This window comes from Vicia villosa, linkage group LG3 (genome assembly GCF_029867415.1).
Source record: "Vicia villosa cultivar HV-30 ecotype Madison, WI linkage group LG3, Vvil1.0, whole genome shotgun sequence".
Taxonomy (NCBI): domain Eukaryota; kingdom Viridiplantae; phylum Streptophyta; class Magnoliopsida; order Fabales; family Fabaceae; genus Vicia; species Vicia villosa.
In genome coordinates this window covers 51,268,723-51,291,522 of record NC_081182.1, presented here as the reverse complement: position 1 = coordinate 51,291,522, position 22,800 = coordinate 51,268,723, and the positions used below count along the sequence as shown (strand labels likewise).

At 35.7% G+C, this 22,800-nt stretch overlaps 1 protein-coding gene and 1 long non-coding RNA gene across 2 annotated transcripts; both read right to left on the bottom strand.

The window, feature by feature from the left end:
* Positions 1–783: 783 nt before the first annotated feature.
* Positions 784–3,178, bottom strand: LOC131655697 (uncharacterized). The gene is made up of 2 exons (XR_009299853.1): positions 3,047–3,178; positions 784–1,457 (listed from the first exon to the last, which is right to left on the bottom strand). It is a non-coding gene; the product is annotated as an uncharacterized LOC131655697 (long non-coding RNA).
* Positions 3,179–9,775: 6,597 nt separating this feature from the next.
* LOC131661384 (BTB/POZ domain-containing protein At4g08455-like) lies at positions 9,776–12,483 on the bottom strand. The gene is made up of 2 exons (XM_058930911.1): positions 12,081–12,483; positions 9,776–10,397 (listed from the first exon to the last, which is right to left on the bottom strand). The coding sequence occupies exons 1-2, from the start codon at positions 12,396–12,398 to the stop codon at positions 9,921–9,923; spliced, it is 795 nt and encodes a 264-aa protein (XP_058786894.1). The 5' UTR covers positions 12,399–12,483; the 3' UTR covers positions 9,776–9,920.
* Between the last annotated feature and the right edge of the window lie 10,317 nt (positions 12,484–22,800).

Here is a 22,800-nt window from a genome sequence, read left to right as displayed (position 1 = left end):
CTTCTGCTTTGGCTTTATCGTTTCCTCATTCATCCATCCTTTGTTCATGAGCCTCAAGCGAGCTTTGAAGCTCCTCCTTGCTCAATGATGAAAATTCCTTCGATTCTTCAATTGTAACTACAATGTTGCCAAATCTTGACGTTAAAGAACGCAAGTTCTTTGACACAACATTCTGCTCCACATTGGTTTCTCTGAAAGATTTGATTTGATTCACTAAACGCGTAATGCGCGTTACATATTCCTTAATAGTCTCCTTCTCTTTCATTTGAACCAATTCGAACTGACATTTGTGAGTTTGTAACCTCACCACCTTTGCCTTTATCAACCCCTTCATAAGCTTTCTTCAAGATCTCCCAAGCTTGCTTCGCCGAATCGCAATCGCCAACTTTTTCAAAGCTATCACCATCAACATAATAATGAATCAAGAAGAGTGCATTATAATCTTTCTTATTTTCTTCATTGTGTGTAGCCTTCTGTGCATCAATAGCTTCTTCCCCAAGTGGTGTAACTCCATTATTGACCACTTCAAGAACATCTTGATAGCCAAATAACATCTTCATTTGTTTGCACCATTTATCATAGTTCTTTGAATCAAGGGTTGGAAGATTGGTTGGAACACGATCATTGGAGACGGTAGTCATCTTTGCAGCGGATTAGGAATCAGAACCAAGGTTCTTGATGCCAAATGTTGGAACAAGCACAAAGCTTGTATGTGAAACTATGGAGAAAAATTGAGAATTAAAGAAGATGGAGTTAAATGAGATATTGAGTGAGAGAGAGTAATTGAGGAGAATATTCACAAATGACATTAGTTTGAAACATGTTACATGAGGAAGTATTTATAGGATACATTTAATACAAGTTGGAACCAAGTAGGCCCATAAAACAGCTAAAAAAACATAATAATCACGATGGAAATCGATTTCCCAAAAGGGGTTATCGATTTCCCCAACTGAAAATCAAACAGAAATTTGAACAAGCGTCGGGAAATCGATTTCCCCAAACTGGATAATCGATTTCCACTTCGACAGTTTGTTTTTTCAGACTTCCAAAAGTACTTTCTAAATAAGTTGTTTTCAACGAAACGATCCCAAAAACTTCTATAATGCATTTGAATTATCAAGGACTTCCAATATAACTAATATGATACCACGTGTTAGGACATGAAACTATGAATTCTAACTTCTAATTTTATTTCAAAGGCCAAAGGAACTTATAAATGACTTACACACCAAGAAACTTCCCAACTGAAAATCCATTATAACAAACTTAGTTGATTTTCAAGTGTGGCCTCATCTATCTAAGATATAATCGTTGGCTAGCTAAAGAAAGATATGATTTGAAACTTGGTCAATAAAATGATTTACTTTCACAACAAATTCTAGGGTATCCTCATGAGATTGAAAATCCAAAACGTGAATCCTAGCTTGGGAGGTTTGTTGAGAAAGCTTAGATCTCTACAAAAGGAGACAAGAGAAAATATATTAAAAGGGAAAGAAAGATAGATGAATATTAGGATTATTTGAATAATCATGCCTAACTTGAATCTCTATTGTTTCTTCGTCGCTGACAAGGGCATGTTGTTGCATGTTTGTTTGAAATAATATGTGTCTTTGATTCACCACTATGAATTTCGTTGGAATTAGGCCTCCTATTTAGAGTTAAAGGCTCTTCATCCCTAATAATTATTCTATATCCTCCCAAGTCAATCCTAGTTGTTTCTTTTCTTACAAGGATATTACCTTAGAAAGGCAAAATCAGGACGAAGGGACTTGAAAAATATCTAAATTGTATTTCTTGTTGATTAGGGGCATCTCATTCATAATATTTAGCTTGGTAACCAAGAGATACACTATATTGGTTAGTTGGGTCTATGTTTGGTTACCCCAAAATTAATTCTGGTCCTTCAAAATCAATTCCAGCATGTTTGGTATTATTCTCTGTTGCCATTGTGCTTTTTCTTGTTCAAAATTGTTTTTTTTATGAAGTTATAATTTCTAACTTCTTGAAATCAATGATAGAAATTAATTTTCCCTTTCCATCAATTTTATTTTTTTGCCTGTAAATTGAACAACATCAATAATTCTCATCATCTTTTTTGTGCCATTTTCGTCATTTACACATCCAAAAACAATTATGATAAAAATATTCAAATAATATTTTTCATACAAATCTGGTTTATAACCACCGGTTTAGTCCAGTTCGGGGGTCAGTTCTGACATCAAGTGGTTCCAGTTCCCTCCCGATCGTAGTTGTGGGCATCAAGTGATCATACAAATCACTTTTGTTGTGAATATATTCAAACATAAATCACTTTATTAAATTCAATTTTAACTAAAATCAATTCCTTCAAAATCAATTTTTTTATCACAGAACTAAACACACACGTAATATAGCTCTTCTTAGAATTGGACTCTTAGGGGAGATTGTACCCTCTATGTGGACAAACTTGTTTTCCTTACATAGGGTCGATATTTAGATAGACTGCCAAACAATTACATGGTAAATGTATGAAGTTTTACCTAGTTAAAGGGAGCTAGCCAAAGCACTTTTCTCTCATCGGAAAAAAAACCTCATCTTGTGAATAAGAGGAGTAAAATGTTATATTTAATCAAAAATTGGTACACCGTAAATCAACACCATAACTTTTAAATTTGGTTTTATGTTGGCACAAATTTCAATTTTCCATAAAAATAATAAATAAAGTGTTATCCATATGGTGTAAATGTCAAATAAATTGTAAGCATAGCATTCTTTATAAGAGGAATATATTGTGACATACGGAGGACTCTAAGCTATTTAGAAAAGAATACTCAATTATTAGACATATTTATCGCTTAATTATTTAAGAAAATCAATATTATCATTAATTATTGTGTGTGAACGACGTCATCATTGGGTTTGGTTCATAATGATTACTTTTTCTCTTTGACAATACAATGATAACGTCGTTCACGCGCAATAATTATTGTTTATGTCGTAGCATCTTATAGTTTATGTTTAACCGATAATACAAATATTTGAAAGATAAAAGAATGACTCAAACCTGAGATACTAAGCCTCAATAATAAAAAAAATTACGCATTTTTTTGCATGATTAGCCAATTAAAATTAAATTTTGTAGGTCAAGTCGTTTTGGACGATAGAACTAATATTTGTCTATAAGTATTATATTTGAGCAAACATTAGATCCATTTTTTTATTTTTTTTGGACGGTGTGTTATATATACGTGGAGGATATGTGAAAGTACTTGATTAATTTTTGTTAACCTTTTGTTAAATTTAATTGTCATTACTATTAATATAAAAAATTATTATATTCCATTATCACAAGTTTTCATAGACATAGTTTTATAGTTAATATAATAAAAATCATATTTTTAAAATTTTAATGAAATGTGATTGACAGACTGTGTAAAAAAATAACACCAAATTTTTAAGAAATTTCATTAATGAAATTATTTATTTGACAAATTTCGACGTCATTCTGTTCATAGAACATGTAGATATTCCATGCGCTGTCTATAAATAATTATATATATTTGTATATTTTTCTTGAGCTACTTGTCAGATTTTAAATTTTTTGACTAAAAAATTGTTGATGTTAACATCAAATTAATTTGGCTAATTAGGTGTAGTGACTCGTGAGCATATCAATAATAATTTAATTTTTGATGAATTGCTGTACATAAATATACATTACAATTTACATCACATCATATATATATATATATATATATATATATATATATATATATATATATATATATATATATATATATATATATATATATATATATATATATATATATTACCTTTGAATGACAACGAAGTAGAAGAAAGATGCTTGTTATGAACTACTCAAACTATTACCATATTCTTGTGGTTAGTTTAACACTACAAAGTTAATCCTTTGATACTTTACTTAAAAAATCAAGTTGTTATCATGTGATGAGCTTATCTTCTAGTGACCAAGCAATAAATATTTAGATGATTATTCTTTAAAGAACATATTTGATGATTTTCCTCAAAACGCAATGAATTCAAATTTAAAAAACATATATCAATAATACATAAGATACAAAGATATAAGTAGTGTGTGACACACTAGCACAAGTAATGCGTGACAATTCTTGATATGAGTACAAGGTTGTCTGTCATGACCCTTCTTTATAGTAAAGGGACCACAATGACTCTTATTCTAACATTCAGCTAATGCATCAGTTAAATCATTGATTTTATTGAGATTCAGCACCTTAAAACGTTGAACAAAACTCTCTTAAGAAACAAAGGAAAGAGAAATAACTTTTAAGAACAAACATCTAAAGAAAAATATCTACAATTAAAGAAATAAATTACTCAAAACATCAAGTGATTTTATTGCATATATATAGCAAGTGCAATAGTATCATGTGGTTCAACAGTTTTTATGATTCTAAGTAAAGGTTGTTTATAATTGTATGGTTGCATAAAATTAAATGATAGAAAATAAATTGTGATTTCGGTGTTAATAGTGAAAAAACTTGCTAGGAGTAGGTTTTGTCATCGTTTATTATCATGTATAACCATTGGTCAGTAATATGTTCTTCTACTCAGCTTTTAATATGAATGTTTGTTGCTCATCATATCTCATCTCTGACTCAACGACATTATTTAGACGATCTCTTACTCTATTAAATATAACATCGTTAAGATTCAACATTGATTTAAAGATATTGATATCAATTAAGAGTATTCGGTGGATATCAATTATCAAGATGAGTAATAGTAAGACAATTGAGGCAGACAACATACCTATTGAAGTGTGGAAAACTCTTAAAGATTGAGGTATTTAGTGACTAATCAAACTCTTTGATAAAATTATTATGTCAAAGCAAATATCAGATGAATAGAGAAGAAACACTTTAATTTCAATCTCTAAGAACAATGGGATGTACAAAATTATGCAAATTATATGGGAGAGTTAAACTTATGAGTCATATCATGATGTTATGATAAAAAGTGATTAATGTAGACTAAGAAAATAGACTAAAGTTACATAGAATCAATGTGGCTTTATACTTGGAAGATCGACCATGAAAGCAATCTATCTACTATGACGTGTGATGGAGCAGTATTGGGTAGATCAATAAAACTTATACTTAATTTTTATTGAGTTAGAGAAGGCGTAAGATAGAATGCCTAGAGAGATATTGTGCAAAGTCTTATAAAAAAGTTAGGGTTATTTATATTTAAGTTATCCAAAATAAATATGGAGAGGTATCAACTACTGTGCAGACACTCTAAGATGAATGATTTTCTGCATTACAATAGGATTGCACCAAAGTTCAACCCTAATTTTCTATCTTTTTATTTTAATTTTGGATGTACTCACATAACACATCCAAGAGCTAGCACTAAGATGTATGCTTTTTGTAAATGATATAGTCCTACTTTTAAAATCGACGAAAAAACTAAATAAGAGATTGAAGACTCGTATATTCTACTGTAAAGTGAGTAGATAAAGAGTCTAAAAATAGAAATAAATAAAGACCTAACAAAATTAAAAAAGACTATTAAAAAAGATTTCAATTTTTTTTTTTGGCATTAGATAGAATATTATAAATGAATTTGATCCATATTGCTGATCCATTAAGTAAAATAAAATTTGGTTTTGTTGTTTTAAGAATTTTCAAAATATAAAATAACCTTAAAATCACTTCGAACAGCCTTTAGTTTTATAGAAGTTTTTTATTTTTGTAAAATTTTAGACAATTTTTCAATCCACCCCATGGATTCCTTAGCCACCACGCAAAATTTCAATTTTGCCATCTGCTTTCGTAGATGCACATCCGGAAACACCCTTATTTTATAAAAAAAAATATTATTTTCTTCAATAGATGCATCTACGGAAGCGTTTAAAACATAGTATAGCATAGTTAAATTCACCTTATTTTCAGTTCAGCAATACTTCCGTAGATGCATCTACGGAACGTGGTGAAAACAGAGTGTTCCGTAGATGAACCTACGAAACAGTCTGCTATTTTTTTAAATCATGTTCGTTTCACTCCAAAACTCAATTTTTATTACAAAAATTTAAAATTAAAGTAATGCATTTTAAAGACAAAAGTAGGTAGACCAATAAAAATACATCGTATAAATAATGTCGGTCATAATGTCGAATACATCATCAAAATAACATACAAAAATGAAATAGAAATACATCATCAAAATCACTACTGTGTATGTCGGACATCATCCTGCGCTTCTCCTCTGCCTCTAGCCCCGCCTCCGCCTCTGCGTCCACCAAGCCCTCTGCTGACTCTACATCTAGCGTCAAGTGTCCCACCAGTCCTGGAACGATGTATACGATACAGAAATGACTCTTCTGTCAGCCTAATCTTAACATTCAGCACACGCCTCTGCTCAAACCCCTCAGAGAATAAACCATCTGTAATGGCTCCCCGACCCGTGTCAGCTATCTCACGATACAAAGGAAGAACATCCTGAGTGTGATCCAACTCAACTGATGCATCCGCAGAATCTCCTCGTGGGATGGTCTGGGGCAGATCTCCATCTGCAGCGGAAAGCATGTACGGTGTGACACTCTATAGTACCATGTAATGTATCCCTCGGCACAACTCCAATCGTGCTCTACTATCGCCGTCTGAGCCTCCTCGGGAACCATGTGATGCTCCCAGTCTACAAAGACCTCATCTAACTGCCGAAGAGTCATGGTGATAGGAGCAAAAACAATAGGGTCCCGAGGTATCGTCTTTGCGTAACGAAACTGATGCATGACGCGCTCCGAAAGATAATGTACAATAATGGTCGAGCTGGCAGCCAACCATCCAGAATATAGTGATATCTCATCAAATGGAACCGTCTCACGGTGCTTAGCATAACACTCATAACGTATGTCCTCGGCGGCCATGCAATCAAGTGCGCGCCTGTAAGGATCCGACACCTGGTTCTCTCTCCGGGGGCTAAATGCACTGGCACGCGACATGAGCTTAGTGTAGGCAGACACCTCTCCCCAACCAATAATGTCTGGGAAGAGCTGTAGTATCCAACCCTGGAAAAAAACACGGTTATTTAATGTACTATCAGAAATATATAATAAGTAGAAGGGTGTAAGATTGTTTCCACCAAAAAGGCAGAGCTGCCTGCAACTATCCTTGCCTTCCACAGGCATCCCTCTTCGAGTCTGTAGTAGTTGTACGCCAGTACAGCCGCTCCTCAATTGTACTCATGGATACGTGTTGTATCCGATAAGTACGTCAGGTAAACGACGTCTGTGTACGATGAGCTCGTGTCCACAAAGAGCTGAGTGCTTATCAAATATAGGAAGTAACATCTCTACACCCGCTTTTTGTGTATATCCTCCTCCACCTCGTCACCAACATCCTGATGTGCCGCAAGGAGCTCCTTGTCATACCTCCGCTACAAGAAGCTAAACTTGACGTGGGCCCCACGGGTCCTCTCCACCTCATTAAGCGCCTCATCAGGATCATCCCCCAGCTCAGCAATCAACATCTCCTGAGCTTCCTCCTTCGTCATCCTATCGTGACAAAGGAGGGTACCCCTGATAGGTAGATGCACGAGGCATGCCACATCATTAAGAGTGGTGGAAATCTCACCATGAGGTAGATGAAATGAGGAAGTCTCTGGATGTCATCTCTTTGCAAATGCCGCCAGTATCCCGTTATGTATCGTCTCGTAGCCGAGCTGACAGAGGTTCCTCAGCCAGAAGCTGATAGTACCTCCTGGAACCACGGCTCGTCAGGCTGCGCGATATCCCTAATCTTCTGGGCATGGTTGTAGAACCTCTGGGGATCCCTCTTCTGAAATTAAAAAAAAATGGTTATTAATAAGCAAGGTCAGAAACTAAAGAAAATAAATTAATAAGTAATTACCAAAGAAAACTTACATCTCCCTCCCAGATACGCCTGGCTGCATGATCTGCATACCCAGTCAACAGAGATGCGTCTACAGGACCTTCCGGGTACCATACAGGCTCCGGCACCGGATCATCCTCGTGCAGCTCTGGAGGTGGCACCGAGGAACCTGCAACATCTGTCACTGGCACAGGCACAAATATAGAAGAGGTGCCCCGACGACGTCTATGGGGGGTGGCATCTAAGAGGAACCCTCAGCATCAACATCATCCTGAGTCATTCATAGTGTAGTAGTAGATGGGAAAGGCCCGACTGAAGCGGGTGTAACGCATGGGGAAGGTCCTACTGGAGCGAATTTATCACATAGAGAAGGCCCGACTAGAGCGGGTGTATCAGATGGAGAAGGCCCGGCTGGAGCGGGTACATCTATTGCAACGGCAGCTCCATTAGTGACCTGAGATACTACACGCATCCGTTCATGCCGCACGGATGCATGTTGTGCAGTCCTTCCATGTATATCCCTATCTGGACCATGGGCCATAATGTCTGCATTGTGATACAAATAATCTCGATATAGAAACTGTGTATTTATAAATAAACAAGAAAAGAAAAACAAAAATTTACTCTTCCGTAGATGCATCTACGGGAGTACCTTAGTTTCAAAAACTATGGTGCTTCCGTAGATGCATCTACGAAATACCCTAACGTTCATCTCTTCCGTAGATGTATCTACGGAAGACACTGAAGCTCTGAAATGCAACAATGGCGTAACTCCACTGTTTCAGCCACTAAAAAACTCCATTTTTGTGGCTTGATCATACGTTTTAAACATAAAAAATACCTCTAAATTATATTTCTAAACCTATCCAATCATTTCTACACCTAAATATCAAATTCTATTTCGATTTTACAAATACTCTAAAATAACTCAAAAAGTCGAAAATTTACCGATTAAATAGAGCTTTGAACTTGATGGAATGTGTTGATACTTGATGTTGACAATGTGGCCGAACTCGGGAGAAAGAAATTAGAAGTTTGATATTTGGGGTTGAGAGAGTTTGAGTGTTTGAAATCTGAAGAATGAGGGAGGGAAAGGTATGGCGCAAGTTATAAAGTCAAATGCTTCCGTATTTGCATCTCCGGAACAAAACAACATTAAAAAGAAAAAAATACTTCCAGAGATGCATCTACAAAAACTGGAAGACATTTTTGTCAACTCGATGGTATGTGAGAGATGCATGGGATGGAATGATAAATTGTCAAATTTTAACTTACTTTTGTGTATTGTGCTAGGAATAGTTGATTAAAAAATGAAACTCTATTTCTTGAATTTCTAAAACGTGTTCTTTAACAATAACATTATCCATCCTCATAACTAATATGCATAGTGATTCATTTTTTCTCCATAAAATCTCAAAAACCTCTTTGTAGAAAGGCTCTAATAGACTACTGCCTTATCCATTTAAAAACAACAGTATTTGTATTTAGTTAAGTCACATTCCATTGAACACCTCCACCTAGGGGTGGCAAACGGGCATATGCCCGTCCCGTTTAGGCCCGTCCCGCAAAAAATAGACAGAGCGGGGCGGCCATATTTAAGAATGCGGGTCTAAATTCTTGTCCCGTCCCGCGAAAAAGTGAAGGCGGGAAAAGCCCGTGAGCATTGAACTTTTTAGGCTTAAAAATAGTAAAATTGTATGAAAAAGCTCATGCCCGCAAAAGCCCGCAAAAAAACGGGGTCGGGCCGGACGGACACATTAAAGAGAGCGGACCTAAAACCTTGCCCTGCCCCGCAAAATTGCGGGTAAAACGGAGTTTCCCCGCAGGCCGGGCCCGTCGGGCGCGTTCACCCATGTCTTTCTATATTCTGTTAGTTGCTACTGAAGATTAGAGAAATATGCACAAAGACACTCACTGTAAGGTAGTATTTGGACAGTAGTAATAGAGTCATCGAGTCTAGATGCGTTTTGAACTCTACACAGTAATCATCAATCAACAATATAATCCAAACTTAAGTTTCTACCCAGCTTAAAGCTGACTACACTATTTTCCTACATCGCGTGTTCCTATAGCGTGTGTGGCTGCAGTATTAACCTGTTTGCCAAGATATGCTTCATATATTTCCACAACAAGACGAGGATTACTGTCCACTAATTCTATATAATCTTCATTTTTAGTGAGGTTGTCCATGTTCTCCATGATCACTGCCAAGGCTGCATCTTGCAATTGGTTGGCATTGTGTTGATGTGCAAAGGCAAAGTTCACAACAGCTTTCTCCCAATTCAGTTTGGAGATCAAATATTTCTCACAGTATGCTTTAAGATGCTTCACCTGATATTTTTCGGCTAAAACTAAAAGGTTACATGCCATTTGGTTGTCAAGGAATGCTTCAGCAGTGTATAAGTAGTTAACGAAAGCACGAAGGGCGTCGTATGATACGTCAGCAATCTTGATGGTGCCACTCCGGCTTTCATCCATATCGTGTTCAAGCATGGCTCTGAAGACTGGAGAGCGACTAACCTATTTAATCACCATCACGCATCATTAGATTCACTATAAAAACCCTTACAACTTAAAAAATGAATATATCAAGATAACACATGACAGCACTTAAACAATAAATCAAATAAAGGATTCAATTCAACATTGTGTTTACTTCATTCTGCATCATTTCAACATCAGATAGCAAAACACAAAGTATAGTGCAATAAATTTTTCAAATAACTATTAAAAGAATCTGGGAATAAAAAAATTATTAAAGTAAACATTTTAGATTTTATATCAAAATTGAGTCCAAGAAAGAAACTCGTGTAATATTTGTATATCCGGATACTAATTCATGATTTTATATCTAAAAAACTCGTGAGTACAAGAGTGTTGGTCCTATATGTATATAACAAAAGAGTCAAACAAAGGCCATGGGCAAGGATTCCATATAGAAGATCAAGAAAACAAAATTAAGATAAAACCAGATTATGGATTATGAAACATATTCTTAAAATCAATTAAGTGGTGGTTATGTTAAGTTTGACATACTTTATCCTGTCCAGTTTCCTGGATTAAGAAACTAAAAGTCCAAATGAATTATTGCATTAATTTATTTTAATGTTATAAGGCTTTAATTAGATGTTCTCTTAGGTAGTCAAGTTAAAATGATTATTCAACTCATCAAGTTATCATAAAGGAGATGACATGTCCTGTCATAAATACATTTTTCAGTTTTTATATAGAGCAGTGTCATCTAAACTTCAAACATTGACACCATATAGTCGATAGTACAAAATAACAACAACAACAATAACAACAACAACAACAACCAAACCTTATCCCACTAAGTGGGTTGGCTAAATGAATCAACTTTCGTTATAATGATCTATTCAGGATCATGCTTCTATCCAAATCGTTAATCTCAAGATCTTTCTAAATAAATTCTCTTATAGTTTCTCTAGGTCTTCCTCTTCCTCTGGTTGTTTGACTTCTCTCCATCTGATCTACTCTCCTTACCACCGAATCTACCGGTCTTCTCTTTACATGCCCAAACCACCTAAGTCTATTTTCCACCATCTTCTCTACTATAGGTGCTAGCCCAACACACTCTCTAATATTTGCATTTCTAATCTAATCATGTCTCCTTCCCCCAAATCCTGTTTTCTTTAAACTGAGTAGAGAGAAAATAGCCTTTCAGTATAACATGTCTAAAAAGTCTTTCTCTTTTTCATATTTAAAATGATGTATCAAATTAAAGAGTATTGGTGAGTTGTTGTCATGGTAAAAGAAATTGATTTTTTATAGTAAAGCATTCAGCTACATCCAAAATAGCCCAAATTTCATATGTAATCTGTTACACCCAATATTTCATTAACTTCTTGAACAGTATATAATCTTTAATCTCTATAACAATACACAATTTTAAATTAATTTAGCAGATGATCAGGGCTTAGAACCATGTACATTACTCCCATTCTTGTAATAAACATATTCAAATTCCTAACCTATGAGATTCTAAAAAGGAAAAATAAAATAAAAATTATAAAATCTTAAAACCCTAAATCCATAAACTATGTTCCTATCTATCTAGTTTCCACAATCAGCAACACTATAACAACAACAACACTTTATCATCGCTAGAGCATCACAAATTCAATTTATTTGAAAATTATTATAAAAATAAAATGAAATAAAGTGGAAAAAGAGAGTACTGACGAGAACGGCCTTGTGAGCAGGAATGGAAGGAGAGAAAGCATCACCAGACGGAAGAAGAACGAGATCAGTCGTGGAAGGAGAATCAAGCGGAGAAGAGAGAGTAAGGAACGAGACTTTGGATTTGAGGTCTTGGATCTGACGTTTGAGTTCCTCCTCGGTTTCGTTCGCTTCTTCGTAGCATTCTTTGCAGGTACCGGCATCGTCGGGCTCGTAATTCTCGTCGCAAGAGAGACACCGTATAATCCTCGACGTGAGGTTATCGTCGTCATCGTCGTCGTAATCGCTATCGGCGTAAACCGTGCAGCGACGCGGCGGCATTTTGTTTAAGCTTTTTGATTGATCGATGTGATGCGCTGCGATGAATGTGTTTTCTATCTTTCGGCGTCATAAGGAATAAGGAACATGGTTGTTAAATAAGTGAAATAGAGACATGCGGTTAAATTAGTTTTAAATAAGTAACTTTGCAAATTATTAAAAGTTATTTGTAATATAGCGCTAATTAACTAACTTCATTGCTTCATTAATTAATGTTGTATATTTCATTAATCAATTTTATTTTATTATTAAAAAAAATTATATTTAATATTTGGGTGTTTATTAACCAAACAATAAATTATAGGCTTAAATACACTTTTGATCATCGTGTTTTAATCAACTCATGGGAACCGTCATTCCCTTTTTAAATCAACGAAACCGGTCCTTACCTCCACTCCCCCTTTAAAAACGCTTTAAACGCTGATGTGTAAAAAAAAAGGCATATGTGGCCTTGCTTACATGTAAAATCACATTTTAAAATATATTTTCATTATTTTTTATTTAAGTCAATAACATTTAAACAATATTACATTTCATTAATACCTTAATCCATTTCACCGTAATCCATTTCACCATAAACCATTTCACAATACCCAGAACCAAAGTTTCTTCACTCCTTATAACAAGTTTTTCCTCCCGTTTGCCAAAATGTTGTAAGAAGTGAAGAGAAGAGCATGACATCCAAGGGAAGAGAAGAGCAGAGCCTGAAATACACATCCAAGTATGTATTGCGATTAGAGTTTATACTTATATTTCTATTCACGTCTATTGTGTTGAACAAAGCTTATGTTTTGCGATTAGGGTTTCATGTCTATTATGTTGAATAAAGTAGACGATTAGAAATTAGGGTTTCTATTTCTATTGTGTATTTTTTCTGGATGGTTATTTTATTGTCTTGATATGCACGTGCCAAGTGAAGAACAAAGGTTGAAGCTATGTATTAACCATAAGGGTACATTTGTAAGTTTTCCTGTCAAATGTTATGTGGAGAGTTTAGTGTATGAGATGGATTTCAATGTTGATGTTGATTTTGTGAACTATAAGGACATTGAAAGTTTGGTATTTAATGTTGGGTATACGAAGTTCAAGTGTTTGTGGTACCAGCATCCAAAACTCTCATTTCAGCGTGGACTTAAGCCTCTAAATATAGATGGTGAACTGTTGCAGCTTGTTGCAGATTCAAAAAGGAATAGTTTAGTGGATGTCTTTGTTGAACATGAAGTGGTATACCAGATGTAGTTGAGTTTTGTGATGAAGGCCCTTTGGATGGTGATGTCATTAATGAAGTTCCTTTGGATGAGGATGTTAGTAATGCTGAGAAGAAGGTACTAATGGAGACAATTATGATGAAGTTCCTTTGGATGGTGATGTCAATAATGAAGTTCCTTTGGATGATGAAGTTCCTTTAAATTGTGATGTCAATAATGATATTCCTTGGATGATGATATTCCTTTAGATGATGATGTTCCTTTGGATGGTGATGTCAATAATGAAGTTCATTTGGATGATGATGGTGTTAGTAATGTTGAGAAAGAAGGTACTAATGGAGCCAATTATGATGAAGGTAATAATAAGGTAAGAAATGTAAGAAGTTGTTATGGAGGAGGCTGTAAATGAGACGGAAGATGTCAATGTAGAAGGTACTAATGGAGTAAGAAATGATGAAGAAGTTTATAAGAATTTTGGAGCTAATTCTGATAGTGAAGAAGACTGGGACTATGTTCCAACTAAAGTTGGAAGTGAAAGTGAAACTCACTTTGATATACCTGTTGAAGGAGAAGAATGGGATTGGACACATGAATGTCAATAATCTAGAAGGTGGTAATTTGAATGAAACATAAGCTGCTGCATATGAAGAGTCAGACCAAGATGAAAATGATTTACATACTCCAGTTGAAAGTGATGACGAATTTTTTCACAAAAGGAAATTCCCTACTTTCAAAGTGTATGATAATGGTGATCCTGTTAGGTTTGAGTTGGATATGCAGTTTGTCTCAAAAGAGCTCATCATAGATGCTGTGAAGGATCATGATATGGAAACAAGGACTAACTTATGGCTCAAGAAAAATGATGCAATTAGAGTTGTTGTGAAATGTCAATTAAATTGCCCATTTCATATGTTAGTTGCTAAAAGGAGTGGAAGTCAATATTGGCTAGTGGCAAGTTTGAAACCAAATCATGAATGTGTTAGGTCTGCTGGCAATAAACAAGCTAAAACTAAATGGCTAGCAAAGAAGTTTATTCCATTGATTAGGCACACTCCACATATCAAACCAAGTGGACTAGCTTATGAGGCATTTCTAAGTTGGAATGTTAAGCTCAACCATTTTCAAGCATATAGGGCAAATAAGAGAGCAATGGGGTTTATAGAAGCTCAACCATTTTCAAGCATATGGAAAGGTATTAGCACCCTCACATCCATTGTACTTAACAAGACGCATTTAGTTAGCTTTGCGAAAGAATATTAGTGTAATGTTACTTGCGATATTATACTTAATGTGTGTTATTTACAAAAAGGAGAGAAAAGGAAATTCTTAGGTTTTTTACTAATGTGTCTGGCGAGACTTTGAATTCCGCTCTAACGTACTCCCAAGTGTGATGGAAAACTCAATGCTACTTAGTTCTAGTTAGCTAATGTTTATTGGTTGGTTGATTTTAGTGAAAGGTACTTGGTCGCATTCGAACGAAAAACATTGATTACTATCCAAAACATGGAGAAGTGGATATTTGCATCACATCAAGAATGGACAACATAATATGGATTTTCACATATTTATGTTCTCGTCACATTTGAGCGGAAACTGTTACTATTCACACGTTGTAGGAACAAAGCGTTGTTTGCATTGTCTTGGAATGGACGAGACATCTTTCGTCTATGAAAAAGGTGTGACATCGCACTAAGGCAGAAAATATAGTTTGATGAGTTGAGATTGATTTTAGGTGGATGATGAGTATTTTCCTAATATGGTGTACGCAAGCCAATCGTTTACTCGAGGAGCATGTGAATGTACATCCACCCATTCCTCTTTTCATCCAAAATTAGAATTTTGAAACTTGTTTGTGTAAGAAGAATATTCTTCTATGTGGCGTACGCCAACTAATCGTTTATTCAAGGAGCATGTAGATGTACATCCACTCATTCATTTTTCCTCTAAGTTTGATTAAAATGTTTTATTCGGAAGACGAGTGTTCGACCAATATGGTGTACGCCATCCAATTGGGTATTCGAGGAGCGTGTGGATGTACATCCACCCATTCCTTGTCTATTCATTTTTTTATTCGAAAAGATTTTGAAATGTTTTTGAAAATGGCTTGATACTGGTCAAGTGTTTGATTGATTTTTGAATTGAAAATAATTTGAGTGTTAAATGAATTTGAAAATAGGTTTGATGTTGATCAAGTATTTGATTGCATTTATCAGAATTAATTTGAACGAGTTTGAAAAGCAACTTGATGTTGATCAAGAGTTTGGAACTTTATTAAGAAGAATTGATTTTATTTTGCGTCTACTCTATCTTATTAACAATAAAAGAGGTAAGCTGAATAAACATTAACAATATAAAATGATTAAGGATTCAAGTATGCATAAACAACAAGAGTAGTTAAATTTTGAAATTAATTGGAGAGAATGATTCACCATTTCTTATTTTTGAAAAATGTTTAAATTTGGAAAATAAACTAATTCTAAAAAGAAATACTTTTTTGTCTTTTGACTTTTTTTAAGAGTTTGGTAAAAAAGAACAAAATTTATTTGAAAATGATTTGTCAGAGAGAAATGATATCATTTAAAAATTTGAATTTAATTTGAAAGAAAAAAATTATTTTTATTTATCTTTATTTTAATTTGAAAATGGTTAATTAATTAAAACATAATCATTAAAAATATAAATAAATTGATTTAGCAAAATAGTAAAGAAGGTAAAAAGTGCAAACAATAAAAAGAAAACAAAAAAAAACTAAAAGCCCAAAGCAAAATCAAAAATGATTGGGGTGCACTAGCAAATTAGGGGGCCAGACCCAAAGAGGCGCACCCCTAGAGTCCAATCAGGAAAAAAAACAAAGCACCTAAAAAGAAAATAAGTGGGTGAGGTAAAGGGTCGGGCCTGAGCAGACTCGACCCAACCCTAGACCCTGAATATATAAATCAAAACCCTAATTTCTCTTTTCCAAATCTTTTTCTCTCATCATTTTCAGAGCTCTCTCGTCTCTCTTCCTTTCTAACATTGAAACATAAACCAAAAGCCATCAGAACAGATCAAACAAAACGACCTTCATCTCGTTTCCAGAATTTCACTAGAATCCACAAAATCTTAAACTCTCAACACAAACCCCATGTAACTTTGGCCCTTAAATCCAAATCTCACCATGAAATCATCACAAACCCAACCCGACTAAGGGATCGGTACTCCTATAACCGACCCTAAAACCACCTGAGTCCAAAAAATCTAACTTAAACCTAGACGAAATCACATCTAAACCTAGATTTAACATATAAATCAAGCAAGAAAACACAAACAAACACGTACACATGGAAACCCTAGTCCCAACAAAAATCCCCAATCCCCAAATTTCATTATGTTTGTTAATATTGCAAGTTTACATCAAGAATCTAAAGGGAAAAGGACTACACATCTAGTACGTATAAGGAGAAAATGAAAAAGAAAGTTATCCAAACGCATAGATTCAGTGGCAATAACTTCTAATAAGGCTTTAATCTCTTATTTCTTCTCTCCACTCCTACTTCTTTCTTCTCTTCTTATGGATACATCCTCTTCTGACTTCTTTCTTCCATTTTCTTTGGGTGCTCTAAGGTTGATGAGGATGGTGGATGACGGGGGTTTAAGCTGAAATCACCTTAAAGCTTCAATGTGAGGCTCTAAGTGATTTATTATAAGAGCTTTGTTAATGGTTAAGGGATGGTTGGAGATTGCTTAAGGAATGATGAAGATTTTTGCTATTATTTTCTGTGTAATTGTTTGTGGTTGCCGAGTGAATGAAAATAAGGTAAGATTTATAAGGATTTCTAGGTTAAGAATTGGTGATGTGTAATTATGATAGGATCAAATGTAGAATTAGTTGATTTATGAGCTATAATTTGCCAAAGTTTGTTATTGATTTTGGTAGGATAGAAGGAGTGAAATCGTGTACTCATTTGGGAAGATGTAGAAAATAAGGAATTATTGTTAGTCATAGAATTCCCATTTTTACCAACATTGAAGAATTTTCTCTTGATATTTTGAGATGGAAAATGAGTTTCAAAATAATTAATTCTTGAAGCAAGTCCCATTTTGATGGAACCACATCACATGCATTCAAAGGAATTGATTGAATTGAAATCTTAATTATAAGAATGATCGGAGAAGGAATTCATTCAACCAAGCATATTGCCTTGTGTTGTGTATGTGCTTTTTAACAAGAATACATAAGGAGGATGGGGTTATGTGCTCAAGAAGCATTACCCTTTATCAAGAATTGGAGATTTATGAAATATCTAAAAGGGGGCATGTGTACTGATGATATATAATATTTGTTACTCTCTCCGTTTTAAAATGAGTGTCGTTTAAGGTTTTTGCACACAGATTAAGGAATGTAATAATAGTGTCATAAAATATTGCACTTTTACTATATTAACCTTATTAATGTATTGAAAATAGTTACAGAGTAATAATTAAATGACACAAATGGAAAAATAGCAATCATTTCTACATTGAAAAGTGACAATGACATTTATTTTGAAATAATTTTTTTCTCTAAAACGAAACTCATTTTGAAATAGAGGGAATATTTATCTTTATGTTTCTGGGTTTATTTGCTAGTTTATGTATAATTTAAGGTGATTTTTTACTATACTGAGTGCTTAATTTGTTTTTAGGTCAAAGAGATAAACATGTTCATATTGTTTTCCTAAATACCAAAAAATAAAAGTCTTAGGATAATTTATTGAAGTTTGAAGCAAAAAAGAGTGCAAAAAGTCAAAATATCGAGAAAGATCAAAGAGATTTCCAAAACACGCTGGTAAACATAATCATGTCATTGGGTGAGTAAGAATATGAAAAATCTCAAAAGCCATAGAAAAACAAATTTTGCATGAGGCAACGTGGCCATCTAATGTTGAGAAACACAATAGTGGTGCCTCTCGAGCTTCCAAAAATATCACTTTAAAGTGATATGTTGTGAATTCAATGCCAAGAACAAAGTATAGAACAAGGGATGAATAATGGACAAGGAAGAAGAGGAACACAAGAATTGGTTATAACTGCTATTCTTTTACTTTCTCTTAAAACAAGATTACAAGTTTACAAGAATAACAAATAACCTCTCTCACCCTAAATTAGGATTTGCAGCTCAGCAATGATGAGAGACTAGTATGCTATTTATAATAAAACCTAACATACTAACTAATGGGCTTTTTCAGTAAGGCCCATTACACAAGCCAACTTAATAAACAAGCTAACTTAACAAATTAGGGTTTAAACACTAAAACCTAATTTAACATGCTAACAACCCTAGCATCTTCGACATCTGCATGCTAGACCCATCTTCGACTACAGCATGCACACTTCGACACCAGCATGTGAACAATCCTTCGACTTCATGCTTAACTCTGTCGAACTGTCGAACCAAGAAGCTACCTTTCGACAATACTAGAGTTCGATCCAATATCTCACAAATCTCCACCTTGGACCTAACTCTACAACGTCAAGGAACAAACTAGCTTTCTTCATGCAGCTTTATCAACTGCATACAATGGAAAAACTTGCAACTCGGCAATGTCTTGGTGATCATATCAGCAGCATTGTCTTCAGTCGAAACCTTCAGCACTTGGACTTCTCCACGCTCGATTACTCCTCTGACGAAATGCAGCCTCACATCAATGTGCTTAGTTCGCTCATGATAGGCTGAATTCTTCGACAGGTGTATTGCACTTTGACTATCACATTTAACAGTGATACCTCGACCTTGAAGTTTTAGCTCCTTCGCAAAACCTTCAAGCCACAATGCTTCTTTCACAGCTTCAGTTAGGGCAATATACTCCGCTTCAGTGGTTGATAGAGCAACAACCTTCTGAAGTGTTGCTTTCCAACTAATTGCAGTGCCAAACATAGTGAAAACATATCCAGAAATAGATTTTCTGGAATCCATACAACCTGCATAATCAGAGTCGACATATCCTTCTATTACTGCTTTACTATCTTCACCCAAGGCTCCACCATAAATTAAGACTCTGTTTAGAGATCCATTTATGTACCTTAAAATCCACTTCAATGCTTGCCAGTGAGCCTTTCCAGGATTCGCCATGTACCTGCTTACAAGACTGACTGCGTAAGCTATGTCGGGTCTAGTACAAACCATAGCATACATCAAAGAACCAACTATATTAGCATACGGAATGCTATTCATATAGGCTCTTTCGACATCAGTACTGGGACACTGATCAATACTCAGCTTGAATTGAGGGTTTGTTGGAGTCACAACTGGCTTCGAATTCGACATACCAAACTTTTCAAGAATCTTCCGTAGATATGCCTTTTGAGATAAGCATAACTTCGACTTCTTTCTATCTCTTCGAATGTCAATTCCAAGAATCCTGGAAGCAGCTCCCAGATCCTTCATATCGAACTCCTTATTGAGTTCAACCTTCACCCTCATCACATCTTCAACATTGTTGCTTGCTATGAGAATATCATCCACATAAAGCAACAAAATAACAAATGAATTACCAGGTCGAAATCTGAAGTAAACGCAGTGGTCGAACTGACTTCTAATGAAACTTATGCGTGCCATGAACTTGTCGAATCTCCTATTCCACTGTCGAGGAGATTGTTTCAGCCCATACAAAGATCTCTTTAACTTGCACACATAATCTTCCTTCCCCTTTTCGACATACCCTTCAGGTTGCCTCATCAGGATCGTTTCATCTAGATCACCATACAAGAACGCAGTCTTCACATCCATCTGTTCCAGTTCAAGATCGAACTGTGCCACCATGGCAAGCAACATTCGAATGGACCTATGCTTCACAACAGGAGAAAACACATCATTGAAGTCGACACCTTCTTTCTGAGTGAAACCCCTTGCAACTAACCTTGCCTTTATCTTTTCGACGTCACTCCTTCAATTCCTTCCTTAACTTTGAAAATCCATTTACAGCTGACTAACCTTGCCCCAACAGGTTTCTTGATCAGTTCCCAAGTATGATTATCATGAAGAGATTTCATCTCATCATCCATGGCCTTCAGCCATTCAGTCTTATTTCGACTCCTCATAACTTCTTTATAGTCTCTAGGTTCTTCGTCTAGAACCTCACTTGCAGAGATTAAGGCATAAGCTATAAGATCTGCATATCCAAGTCTCTGAGGTGGCTTGATGACTCTTCTCGACCTATCTCTCGACAATAGGTAGTCATCGTCAGTTTCCTCAACTTCAGCATCTTCTGCTTCTTCTTCGACTTCATCTGGGATATGCAATTCAGCATCAACATGCTCCACCTCAACAGGAATCTCTACCTGTTCCAGCTCTTCGTCAGATGTTTCTGTACTTCGACCAACATCATTAGTTTTCTTAAAAGCCATTTCAGCTTCATTGAAAACTACATCTCGACTGGTGATACACCTCCTGTGACCTGGCTCTAGGCACCATAGCCTATAAGCTTTGACTCCTTCAGGGTATCCCATGAACATGCATTTCAGAGCTCTAGGTTCGACCTTGTCTTGCCTAATGTGAGCATAGGCTACGCAGCCAAATACTCTCAGTTTGTCGAGATCTGGTGGATGTCCCGACCAAACTTCTTCAGGTGTCTTCATATCTAACGCTGTCGAAGGACATCTGTTTATCAAATATGTTGCTGTCGAAACAGCCTCAGCCCAGAACACCTTTGTTAACCCCGCACTAGTCAACATGCATCTGACTCTCTCCAAAATAGTTCGATTAAACCTTTCAGCCAAACCATTTTGCTGTGGAGTACCTGCAGTAGTTCTATGCCTTGCAATACCAGAGGCAGCACAAAAACTGTCGAATGCCTCATTGCAAAATTCAAGGCCATTGTCGGTTCTCAACCTCTTGACCTTTCTGCCAGTCTGATTTTCAACCAGAGTCTTCCAACTTTTGAAATTCTAAAAAGTTTCATCCTTAGTCTTCTGGATGAATACCCATAATTTTCTGGAATAATCATCTACTATGGATAGAAAATACCTTGCTCCTGAATGTGATGGACACCTTGCAGGCCCCCAAAGATCAGCATGGATGTAATCAAGAGATCCATGTGTTCTTTGTTTGCCTTTGTTGAACTTCACTCTGCAAGATTTTCCAAGTACACAGGGTTCACAAAACTTCAGCTTTTCGACTTTGTCTCCACCAAGCAGATTTTGTTTCCCTAATTCGACCAGACCCCTTTCAATGACATGGCCCAATCTCATGTGCCAGATTTCTGTTTTCGACAAAGGTTTCGTGGATGCAACATTTGTCGAACCACTTACAACTTCAGCCTCAAGGGTATACAAGCCTTGTTTCTTCACACCTCTCAAGACTTCCTTCGAACCCTTCATGACTCTTAGGATACTTTTCTCTCCTTGGAAAACATATCCTTTCTTGTCGAATTCACCAAGAGAAAGCAGATTTCTCTTCAAATCAGGAACATACCTGACTTCAGTCAACAACCTTATTGACTCATCATGGAGCTTGAATCTCACAGATCCAACACCTGCAATCTTGCAAGCCTTGTTGTTTCCCAGCAATACTGATCCACCATCTTGATCACATAATTCCTCGAACAAGTCTTTGTTTGGAGTCATGTGCCAAGTGCAACCTGAATCCATAATCCACTCCTTCTTAGAGTCACTGCTTGAAACCACAAGAACATCAGATGATTCGAAATCATCTTGAACAATGGCAGCGTTGCCATTATCCTTACCTCCATGATATTTCAAGCGTTCAGGGCACACCTTTCTTGTGTGACCCTCCTTCTTACAATGGTAGCATCGAATGCCAGATGCTTCGCCACTGTAAGTCTTCGACTGGCTTTTGCCTTTCTTCTTGTCGAACTTACCATCCTTTCGTAAGAGTTTTCCTTTAACGGCCAAACCTTCGCCAACAGTCGAAGGTTTATGCTCCTTTCGTTCATTCAAGTCCTTAGAGTACAAGGCTGATTGAACTTCTTCAAACGTCAGGGACTCCCTTCCATACAAGAGAGTTTCTTTGAAGTGAGCATGTGATCGAGGCAAAGAACACAATAGTAACAGCGCTTGATCTTCATCATCGATCTTCACATCAATATTTTCAAGATCAAGAATCAGCTTGTTGAACATATCCAACTGCTCAGCCAATACTTTGTCTTCAATCATCTTGAATGAATACAAAGCTTGCTTCAGGTAGAGTCGATTTACCAGCGATTTGGTCATATACAAAC

Bases quoted from the DNA above. Each gene is read 5' to 3' on its own strand.
- LOC131661384 (XM_058930911.1), bottom strand. From the start codon at position 12,398: ATGCCGCCGCGTCGCTGCACGGTTTACGCCGATAGCGATTACGACGAC. The intron at 10,398-12,080 runs GTCAGTACTCTC...GTGATTAAATAG, and splicing joins CTGCTCACAAGGCCGTTCTC to GTTAGTCGCTCTCCAGTCTT.